This window comes from Lagopus leucura, unplaced genomic scaffold (assembly GCF_019238085.1).
Source record: "Lagopus leucura isolate 7727_CA_CO unplaced genomic scaffold, USGS_WTPT01 Super-Scaffold_100001, whole genome shotgun sequence".
In the NCBI taxonomy this organism is placed as follows: Eukaryota; Metazoa; Chordata; class Aves; order Galliformes; family Phasianidae; genus Lagopus; species Lagopus leucura.
Genome location: NW_024962262.1, coordinates 68762283 through 68774655, shown reverse-complemented (window position 1 = coordinate 68774655; position 12373 = coordinate 68762283). Strand labels below are relative to the sequence as shown.

The following is a 12373-nucleotide window of genomic DNA, read 5'->3' as shown; positions in this document are numbered from 1 at the left end:
TTATTTCATAATCCTTCTGAAGATCTTTGCTATGCTTCAGAGTAAGCTGTTTTTGTTGTTATTTGTTTTCATAAGTGCCTTAATCACACTGCACGTAAAAACAATGGAATCATGGTAATTTTGCATTTATAAAAGGTTAATTCCTTTTCCATTTTAAAAAAAAGCTTTTTGGCGCTTTTCTCACAGTCATTATCGGTGTACTGAAAACTAAAACTTTGCTACACGAAAAATCTCTAAGGATCTGCGTGACCTTTTTATTTTGCAAAGAGATAAAATGAAATCTAGTAAATGATATGGAATAAATTCTCAACATATCTATCTAAATACTTGATTCAGTGACAGAATTATATACTTTATAGCACAGCAGGAAGGAGTTATCTAATTCTTGACAATTTTCATATTTGAAAAATCATAGCTGCCAGGTGAAGTGCCTGGTGACTGGATAAAGGGAAACATCACTCCCATTTACAAGAAAGGGAGAAAGGAAAACACAGGAACTACAGGCAGATCAGCCTCAAGTCAGTGCCTGGGAAGGTCATGGAACAGATCCTCCTGGAAGACACGTTAATGCACATGAGGGATGAGCCAGCATGGCTTCACAAAGGGAAGGCCATGCCTGACCCATCCGGTGGCTTTATACGATGGAGTGACAGCATCGGTGAACAAAGAGAAGGCAACTCACGTCATCCACCTGGACTTCAGCAAAGCCTTTGACATGGTCCCCCACCACACCCTTAACACTAAATTGAAGACACACGGATTTGAAGGGTGGGCTACTCAGTAGATAATTGGTTCAAAGGTCACAGCTGGAGTACTGTGGTCAAGGGCTCTACATCCAGGTAGAGGCTGGTAATGAGTGGCATCCCGCAGGGGTCCATCTTGAGACTGGTACTCTTTAATAACTTTATCAGTGACATAGATGATGGGTTTGAATACATTCTCACCAAGTTTGCTGATGACAGTAAGCTGAGTGATGTATTTGATGCAGCAGAAGGAAGGGATGCCATCTAGAGAGACCTTGGGAAACTTGAAATATGGGTCTTTGTGAACCTAATGAGGTTCAACAAAGAAAATGTGAGGTTTTGCATTTGGGTCGAGGTAATTCCAGATACGTATACATACTAGAAGAGGAACTCCTTGTGAGCAGCCCTGCTGAGAAGGACTTGGAGGTCCTGGTTGATGAAAAAGTGCACGTGTCAACAGTGTGTGCTTGCAACCCAAACGGCCAATGGTATCCTGAGTTCCATTCTGATGGAATCAGAATGGTGGGTAGCCAGCAGGGTGAGGGAGGTGATTGTCCTCCACTGTCCCTTGTGAGGACCCAGCTGGAATACTGAGTCCAAGTCTGGTGCCCCCCAACATGGGAAAGATTTGGAGCTTTTGAAGAGGGTTCAGAGGAGGGCCATGAAGATGATCCAAGGAATGAAGCAGCTCTCCCATGAAGACAGGCTGGAAGAACTGGGCTTGTTCAGCCTAGAAAGGAGAAGGCTGCACGGAGACCTCATTGCAGCCCTCCAATATTTAAGGGGAGTTTATAAACATGAGGGAAATCAACCTTTTATTCAGGTAGAAAGTAATAGGACAAAGGGGAATGGTTTTAAACTAAAGAAAGGGAGCTAGATAACATACAGGGGGAAGTATTTTACTGAGAGAGTGGTGAGGTGCTGGTACAGGTTGCCCAGAGAGGCTCTGGATGCCTCATCCCTGGAGGTGTTTAAGGCCACAGTGGATGGGGCCCTGGGCAATCTGATCTAGTGCCTGATCTAGCAGCTGGAGCCCTGCCCACAGCAGGGGGGTTGGAACTTGATGATCCTTGAAGTCCCTTCCAACCCAAGCCACTCCATGATTCTGAAATCCTATGATTCTTCTGCTAGAAATTACAATGCAGACGTTCCTTTCACTACTTCATTAGAAGCTAACTACTAAGGGTTCACACTTCTATTCGTCCCTAAGATATCTATCAAAAACAAAAACTCACTTCTTTGGCACTCCTTTTTATTCCCTGCATATCGCAACAGCCAATGCAAAATTCACACCCAAGTAAGAAGAAACAGGACCACACAAAATCATACATAACCCCTCCTCAACACAATGATCTAATTCTACATACCCTTGCTCTTCTGTCACTTACTACACTGAATCTTTCATATTCCTATGCAACACTGCCCTCTCTAATTAAAATTCCCAGTTTCACCTGTCCCTGTTGGTGAAAGCTTGGACTATAAATCAAAGAAGAAACACTGATGAGAAGTGCTTCCTGTTATTACAAAGAGTAAAAGGAAGAAACTGCGTAACACTCTTTCAAATCTTTGATGACACGTTTCTGATAACCACACAAATACAAGTCGCAGGAAAACTATCTGGAAAAATCAGGAAAACAAAGGAAGTCATTCTGCAACACTTTTGGAAGCAAATAAGTTTTCAATAGTCCTTTAGTAGAGATTAATATGCAGAAATATATGTATAAATTACATTGAATTACAAATTACAGAATTTTCAACCACACAGCTGAACTTCCCAGCATATTATGAAACTCTCTAAAAGATGAAAGCTTCCTTTTTCAGAAATACAGATTCCTAAATTTAGATTCTGTGACAGAAAGAACATGGAGATAAAGAGCATTAAGTGGAAGGAAGGATAAAGGAGCAAAGATGTTGAATGGAAGGAGATAAAGCTACATATTACAGAAACTGAAAAAAGGCAAATAGTAAGTAATTTCAAGTAAAAGAGAAGAAACAAAGTTATATTGACACAATTTCTAAATGATTAGTCAGAAATTGTTGCCTTTTAATCAGACTTTGAAATCATGAAATATAGGAATTAATTAATATATTTTTTGTATTATGATATATAAAAACATGCCTTTTTATGCACCTCATCATGTCTCACTGCCATGGGCACACACCAATTGCCCATATGGTAGAGCAGCCCCACCTTTGCGAACCTTTTCTCTCACCCACAGTCCCCGTTTGCCCTCTTCCCTTTACACTATTAGAAAATCAAAAACAAATAAAATATTTGAGAACATTATTTGTATAAAATGTAAAAGCTTTCTATTATTAATGATTTTTATGAACGTATAGTTTACAATACTTAAGCTAAAAAAGCAGAGATGAATATCTAGAAATCAAGCTGCTAATTCCTCTCTTCTTTTTTCTCCTGCTTTCTGTACTACCTCAGCCTTTTCCCAAGACTTACTGTTCCAGTGTGAGCCCCACAGCAAATTTTTCATCCCACTGTACTTAAACTGCTAAAGAACCAGTGCTCATCTTTAATTTTCAATTTTTTTTTTTTTTTTCTGAATATTTCTAGTAACACACCTCAAATCCTATCCTTACTCTGTCTTTAGAGTAAGAAACTTCATACTTTGGCACTTTTATTTTGAAAGTAAATAGTATGCAACAGCCATACATTAAAATGTCTGGTTTCACTTAAACTTTGGTTGTGTTTTTGCAAAGCAGAGAGGCTAGAAAGCAATACTCATTAACAAGCACCAGTATGACTGACTGCAGTTCATTTGCTATTCCACATTACAGTCTAGAGCAAAGATCTCCAATTGTGGGATTGAACACATCCCTGGAGGTGTTCACCCCATCCTTAGAGACATTCAAGGCCAGGCTTGATAGGTTCCTGAGCAGTCTGACCTAGTGGCTGGTAGGGGGTGTTGGAACTAGATGATCTTTGAGGTCCCTCCCAACCCAAGCCATTCTGCGACTTTATGATTTATCCATTACTGCCAGTTTTAAGATGCAGCACTACTTATAATAAACGTTAAATTGAATCTGAAAGGACTTAAACTTACCTTTAAACTGGACTCATAGTCTGTGTTCACTTTGAACATAAGTCCAAGTCGCAAATGAATTTCCTTGGCTCGACAAAAGCTGGGATCAACATAAAGCGCCTCCTGAAATGCTTTAATTGCCCTGAAAGACAAACAGATAAAAATATTAATTATTTTTTACTGAAGTATTACTTTTATAGTTGCTAATCATTTGATGACTTAAAATTGAATCAGAAAGAATTGTTACTGAAAAACATACTGACGTAACAGTTTAAATGTTTTTGCTCCATTGCTTTTCATTCTTCAGGGGCTGGTTAATTTTGCACTCCAGACATCTTAATATATTTGAATCTAATCTTTTCATTTAACTTAACGCCTGAAACACAGTAACATATCTGCTATTTCAGAAAGGATGATTCAGGAATAAATAACAAAACAAAGTATTGGACACAGTCATCATCCCTTTCAGAACTAAATCCTTGCCAGGTTGTTCCAATTGCAGATCACATGGATCCCTGAGAGCAGCAGCAGAATATTAGGCCTGGAAGATCACACATATCTCCTCGCACTGCCCAAACCTGTTCCATTTTCAATGTTGTTACTCCTTTTCTTAGCACTGACACCAATGTAGAGACTCACCTAATACCTATTACTTCCTTACATTCCAGTCACTTAGCTTCCTCCAGGAAAACACAGACTGGACAGAATGCCACCTCCTGTCACCATAACTTGCTTTTCATATTCCCATGATAGCTGAAGATGGTTCTGATTTTTTAGCTTTAAATCGTCTTTATAGATGCTCCTGTCCATGCTGACACAGTGCCAGACAAAACAAAAGCACTATAGACCAGCTGTATGTCGGGGAAGAAGTATAACTCTAAACAAGATTGACACTGTGTGTTGCTTCTCAGGCCAATTGCATAAAATTAGGACAGCTGAAATGAAGCTAAAAGGTAACAGATTTAAATTCAGAAGAATTCAGAAAGAAGCTAAGATTCATCATGTTAGCTCTCCTGAAATCAAGTGACTGGCTAAAAAGAAAAGATCCTGAAATACATCACAGCCCATACAATGGCAGAAATCAGAAACCTGTCATGCTTAGGGTAGGATTCAAGCATCTATGCCAAGGAGACTAAGTCTCATTCTGTATGCTTCAGGCAATCACACTGGGCAAGGCTGGAGAGAGATCTATACCCTCTGTGGAGCAGCGCATGGATGCTGGACAGAACATATACAGTGTCAGAAGTCACATTGTGGTGGGGAAAATTGATTTAATTTCCAATCAAAGCATCCTGTTATTTCTAAGGACAAAAGTTGCAAGAAATATTTTTCACAGGCTTCATTAACAAAACACATAAGTTTGCTCTTGAATTCATCAGCAGAAACGCTCCTGGTTTAAATATCTTACAGGCACTTTTCTCATTCTTGTTGTCAGAACACACTGACAGTGCAGAACTTCCCCTGGACAATACAACAGAAATGTATGTACATTGTAAAGCATTATCCTACTCGCTAAAATACAGCTTAAGAACAGACCAATTTAAAAAAAAACCCTGTATTTTCACTGTGGCACAGAAGCGGTGTACAGTCAGAAAAGTTTACCTCGCCTTACATCCTACTTTTCTCTTTACACAAGGAAAAAGAGCAAGTAAAGCACAAAAGGGACAAAATTGACATTAGCTAAGCTGTTTCTCACACCTTGTTTAAGCTTCATTTGAAATACTGTGAGTGGTGATGAATGACACACCTTAGTAACTATGCTAAAATCATAACTAACAGGAATCCATTTCTTATAACAGTATGCCTACCATTATCTAAATGAATACAATTCAAACTGGAAGGCCAATCACAGAAATGATCACTGGATTTTGGCTTAAAAATGCTTGTAGATTCTATTACCATTTTAAGCTATGCGTTTATTACACAGAGAAGTAGGTATTTATTATTGCACACCTGCATTTCTTAACTTTAATATAGTATTCAGACTCTTAGCCACTGGTATTTAAAAATCCATTCAAAGACAGAATGCCAAGGTAAGTGCAGTCCCTATCAAATACAGAATAAATCTCCAAAATTAAGACGTTGCTGGTTTATACATATGTGGAATTGTAACCCTGCTCACATACACTCTGTCCTCCTCCCAAGCCCACAATCAAAAAAGATGGGTCTGAAGGATCCAAGGCATACAAGTTGCTGAGATGTTTTCCCTCAAAGCTCTTCACTGGTACCAAAACCAAAGAGGTGATACAAGCCAACAGCCTGATGAGCTGTCACACATTGAACAGGACAAGGCTTAAGAGAAAACAACTTCCTTCAGAGATGGCAACAGAGCCATCTTCAAATAGGTTGTTAGACTCCACCTCTTACTAACTGGCCTTTATGCACAGACAGAGCTTCCTACTTTAACCCAAAGGCTGAATAAGAATTGAATTTGATTTATCCAAAGGCTAAATCAGAACTGAATGTCTGGGAATGTCTTTCTGCTCTCAGGTTGCAGAAATAAACAACAGTGGTCTAAATTACCCCTAAATTACCTGAAAATACTTCAGGTTTGTTCTCTATAGACATAGGTCAACCAGTTGTTAAGAAACAACTTTGGTTAAATCTTCTGTAATTTATTTCAATTAGAGTTTTCAACAAGAACAGAAGAGTTGCCATTAACGAGCAGGAAAGGTTAGCTCACGTTAGACAAAAGGAGAAAGCAGGACTGGAAAACAGACACTACAGAGCATTAAGTGCACCTCTGGGCTTACATTGTGTACAGCGCTGCTACAGAAATTCAGGCAAAAAAAAAAACCTGACACAAATCTATCATCTCCAAATCAAGACTTCCAAAATCAATGCTGCAGCTATCTTCCCACCCACTCACCTATACAACAATGCCTCTCACTATGAAAGTGAAGAAAGTAGCTGAAGAATAATTAATAGAATATATTAAAGATTCAGTGAACTCTCATAAGACTTTCTGGAAAGTTTGACTTGCATTGTGAATATAATCAGACCTGAACCAGGCAAAAGAATATTACAAAATAGCATCAATTAACAGTTTCAAAGTTAACACACGTACACTTCTAACAAAATACATTGAAAACAGAATAAACGTACAAAACATAAGATTCTACTTAATGAAGTTGGAGTGAACTTTTGTTCTCTTTCAATGTTTTGATCACCTGTTCCAAGCGTAACTAATAACAATGTCATGACACATGGACAAATTTCTATTTGAAATTCACCAAAGCAATTTGAACATAAGCAAAACCTACAAATACAGAAGTAATCATCACTGCAATTTTACAGAATGCTTTAGCAGACCTCAGATATAATAATTCTCTGTTTATTATGCCCTACCAATTGAATGCCAAAACATTTTGAGCAGCAGTCTCCAAAAATTTATATATAGCAGCAGCTAAGACTGCCTTCTTTTTCTAATATTAACAGATACTGTGCTTTTTCATACAATCACAGAAAGTGGAGAAACAAAAGAGAAAAGCAATTACTACTTTGTTAACGGTCTACATATATATTTTCATTTTACATATACATAAAAGGGATATGTAGACCTAGCCACCAGAAAACTATGCATTATTTTAACAATTCAGTATCTACACAGAGCATGTTTAAACTCTACTCTCCTGATTAATGTAACTGCACACTGGAACAACCAGAACTGTGATAGAAGGAAGAAGGAAACACAGATACAGATATGCACATTAAAGATAACAGGTTATTGGTGAAAAAACTTTGTTTTTTACTCTCAAATAACATCCCTCATGGACTTTCCCAAAGCAGGTGTTTTCAAAGCAGGAACTCCACAGTGGACTGCAAATTACCAGTGCAATGTCAATGTCAATTAGGCAAATCTCAGCATCTCCCATGCAAACTGCAGCCACTGGGTGATTTCATCACACGCTGTGCCCTCCATAATGGTACAAACTATTGATGTACCTGGAGGCATACAAATGCTGTATCTGATCAGGCAATCCAGTGGCTCCTGTTTGCACAAAAGAGTGGAGTGCTCCCATTAAAGTTAAGGAGGCCCCCAGAAGGGGGATTGCATTCCTATGCACACCAGTCTGTGTGGAAGAGCCTAGTCCCCCGGATCTTCCCAGAGAAGTGGTGGAGTCACCATCCCTGGAGGAGCTCAAGAAACATTCAGATGTTCAACTAAGGGACATGGTTTAGTGGGAAACATTGGTGATAGGTGGATGGTTGGATTGGATGATCTTGAAGGTCCTTCCCAACCTTGGTGATGCCATGATTCTATTATCTGCCAACCTCTGACACAGACAACTTGAGAAGCATCCGAAGGATCTGGTCCTGCTGAAAAAACATTAGCAATCCCTCTCAAGCATAAATCCTCCTGTGTTAATAACAGCTTATCACTGAAAATGAAAAACGTTTTGAGAGATGAAGCAGAAGCACAAAGAATGGACCTTATCAGCACAAGCCTCTCACTGTCACAGGCAAACAGTGACTGTCATGAAATAACAGTTTCTTGCACAGATGAACTTGGAATATAACAGCAAAGGTTGGACTAACGAGACTAATGAAAAAATTTACATTCCCCTGCAGACTTGAGTACTTTAAAAATACTCTAATAGGCTGTTTTACTTTTTCAAATGACTGTCAGAACAGAAAAACTCCACTTTCTTTAAAAATAAAATAAAATAAAATAAAATAAAAAAAGATGAAACAATGACAATCTCTCTCACATACATTATCCAGCAATTTGCAGGGTAATAGTCACTGAAAACACTGCAGACTGGCCTCAGAGAACCTCAGTTTGTGTTCTGGAATCCAAAGAGCATGCTAGAACCAATTCCAGGACATAGTTGCAAAGCTTCATTTTTTTCTGTTGGTGGGTTCAACATAAATAAGCAAATGATAAACCAGTCAGGTTCAAAATCCTTACTGAAATAAAAGAGCCAATCTGGCATCCAAGCCATTACATAGACTGTAGCTACTGTGCAAAACTGAAGGTAACCTTTGGTGAACTACCAAAACTTTCAATTTTCAGTCAAGAAGAAAACTAATGAGAACATCAAATTATTCAAGTTATAAGAATATCTCAGCTATCTCCTGGTATTTTGCTCTACTGGGGAAACACAGAAACAACAGGGAAAATCAGTCATCCACTTTTCTCACTGCTTGATGATAAACGGTGTAAAACAACAGACATTAAAATTTAAGATCTATACGACATTTTTTTAATATGTTTGATACAGTTTTTTGAGGTAAATCCTTCTGTCATATTTTCCAATAACAATTGCATAAAATGTCTTTGATCTGATTACACTATCACAATTTTTGTATATGCTTATATGTATATAAATACTTTCAGCCCTTAAATGAATTGTTAAACAAAACAACCAATATAAAATGATGTGTCAGCTAAGATTTAGTGCTTAACACCGTAGTGCTTCTTTACTATGTAGAGAAGTGTGTAATACTGAACACAGTGAACTTCATATGTGTCTTGGAGTCAGCCCAACACTTCTTTTTACGAATACTAGAAAATTCAAAAATAAAATAATAAAGAAGAAGCATTCTAAAACTGACCTTATTCCTACTCACTTTTATATCATCCCTATTTACGTGACAGATGGAAAATCATCAAACACTTCATTAACCCTGCCTTTCGGGAGGAATATGTACATGACTCTCATTAAAGCCTATGAATATCTAAGATTGTGTGGATAATATAAAATATTCATGAATTAAGCACAATAGGCTAAAGAACGTTAAACAGTGCTGAGGTTTCTTCTACCTTTGTGAAATACACATATTTGTGTACTTTTTAACATAAATAAATGGAATAGCTGCAGCAAGAAACAAGGCCCTGCATGTGGCAGGGGGGTTGGAGATTCATGATCCTTGAGGTCCCTTCCAACCCTGGCCATTCTGTGATTCTGTGATTCTGTGACTAGCACTCTGCCATGAAAGGAGCGGGATTCTCCTTGCAATCTGCAGTGGAGAAAAGAAAGATCTACACAGAACATACCTACAGTAAGCAACCTGCTATCAGCTCCAGCAGATATGTCACAGCTGAATACTCACAACCACACATCCCACTCCTGTCCCCAACTAAAGGAAAAATCACTCAAAGCAATTTAAGAAAGAATCGCATAGAGAAGCATGAGATTTTATCTGTATTAGATTTTCTTCCTCTAACAATTCTACCCAACGCACTCCTAAAACTCAAATTCCTTAGTACTACACCACATATAATTTTCTTGCATGAATGAAGTAAAAAATTTGATTATTTTAAATGATGTTAACATACAGCTCTATGTGCAGTTAAGACATTATAAATTAAGTCTATCAATTTACACTCATTTATTCTCAACAAGCTTTTTGAAAAGCACGTAAGAAAAATCTTTATTAGTTCCCAGCCATGATTTACCAGTACTTAAGCTTCACAACCAACTGACGTTGTTGCTGCATCCACAGGAACGAGCTAAAAAGCCTCATCTACTAATGGTAACAATCTACGTTGAACAGGTGGTCTTTCAAAAATTAACTACTCTAAATTTAACTTCTTTGACTCACGTAATTTCACCTCAGTTTGCTACCATTTTCACAGTGCAAAATGTATCATGTCAAAAGATGAAGTGCAGCCTATATTGGAACAAGAACATTCTGTAAACCAGCAAAATTAAAGATCAGTCACAACCTCAAAATAAAAGATTCTCAATTTTCCTGAAAACTTTTCTGTTCTTTCCACGTTAATTAGGATGCAATAGAATCGCATGCCACGTACAATACACACATTTCACCACTATTAATAAAGAAAACATTTGAGCCATAAGAGAAAAACAAACAAACAAACAAAAAACCCTCAAGGTTCTGAGCTCACGATTTAACCAAATTACATTAACTTGAAGAATAAAACCTTATTTCCTGGCTGAGGAAAGCATGAATCTTTTGTCTTACAGATACATAGAAGCTTTTGATGAACCAACAGTTTACTGAAGAGTAAGGGGGAAAAGATGTCATTTTGTCATCTGAAGCTGTCACCCAGTAGCCACTTTACTCTTCTAGCTTCAGGCCAAGCCCAATATGATCATGAACTTTTTACTGATCTATTATGAAATTACTTTTATTTTATTAGCAGCTTCTATATGAATTGTTACTAAAGAAATAAACACTACAAGGAAATCACCAGAAATGACTGCTAAAAAGGAAGGATAAAACTCATCAATTTTATGAAGAAAACTATGACCTAAACACTGCACCTTTTTTACTTTTTTTTTTCCCCCCAATGGTATCTAAATAAATTGCAACTTTCTTGCTATTGACCAGGAAAGCCTGAGAATCTCAACTGAACCCCAGTGATCAAGTCTATTCTGTTCATCACTCTTCGCTCAATTCCAGTGAAGCAAAAGAAAAACAAAACTTCCCACAAAATTAAAACACCAAAACCAGCCCTTCTTCTATCCCCAACAGAACAGCAGCCCCTTCCCACTCACAAAAATCCAGCCAGAATTTACAGCTCTTTATAGCTCTGGGATTTTATGTCAGTTTTAAACATTCATGGCAAAGCACTTGTCTGTTCATGTACTGCTGCTCATGTTTAAAGTTTTCACCATACACAGTTATGGAAAAATTACTGAACAGCAGCTAAACAGAAACTTCTTATGTCAACACTTCCCAGAGAAATGTAAAATTTGTTCACAACACAGGCTATTGACCATACATATGAAGAATTCATAGAAACCTGTCAAATCATACCATTTCATTCCCCTTGCTGAATTGTGTGACAGGAAGCTAAACCACTTTTTTCTGTAATTGCTCTCCTATTCAAGCAACTGCTGTGTTTGCAATGAGCACGTTACAGGCAAATAAATATGAGATCCAGGACAACGCACCTTCTATCATCATATTTACACTATAACAATTAAACTATTGTACACTAAAGTTGAAATATTCATTTATCAATAAAACACCATAACATACACTACTACTGTTAGTTTATTCCAACTTACCATTGAAAGGCATTGTAATGGAAGTAGACCAAACCAAGGCCATATAAAAAGGCAGCATTCTGTAAAGAAAAGAAACAGTGTTAGAACCCAGATAAACCAACGTGACTGAACTGCAAGTATTTGCTCACTGTTCAACGTTCAATTTCTACTGTAAGATATGCATATTTTAATTTCACTGAGAAGGATGAACAAAAAAAAAAAAAGGGAATGAGATTTTAGAGATTTAAAAAATAGATTAAATTCTCTGCAAAATTTGAAATTAAATTCTGAATTTAAATGTAGAAATTTATCTCTGGAGGAACAGTAGTAATAATATGCAAGTACTTTTACATCAAGAGAAACTAATGTGCTTTGTTCTATTTGCAGAACAGCAGGGAAGCAAATGATGGTCTGGCAATTTAATACAACAAAAATGTTTTATAACCTAAGAGCATGCCACAGTTACAGTAATTTACATTCATGTAAAACAAAGATGCACACTTAAATTTCATTGTCTAGAAGAGAAGCTGAGTTAAAAGAATCTGAAAACATGCTCAAGGAATTTCTACTTTTTATCAATATTAAAAACTCAGACCATCAGCTTCAAATTGAGAGCATTAATGATGTT

The 12373-nt window shown here is 37.3% G+C and overlaps 1 protein-coding gene across 10 annotated transcripts in view; it reads right to left on the bottom strand.

The window, feature by feature from the left end:
• Positions 1-12373, bottom strand: part of KDM6A (lysine demethylase 6A) — a 113737-nt gene that overhangs the window by 67075 nt on the left and 34289 nt on the right. For 8 of the 10 annotated variants that reach the window (XM_042868566.1, XM_042868567.1, XM_042868570.1 and 5 more), the window contains exons 3-4: positions 11767-11825; positions 3803-3923 (exon numbers count right to left, since the gene is read on the bottom strand). In XM_042868566.1, coding sequence (XP_042724500.1) covers positions 3803-3841 — 39 coding nt within the window. In that variant the 5' untranslated portion in view covers positions 3842-3923; positions 11767-11825. Of the gene's footprint in view, positions 1-3802; positions 3924-11766; positions 11826-12373 lie in introns of those variants that run through there. The other 2 variants (XM_042868564.1, XM_042868565.1) reach the window with 1 other exon arrangement.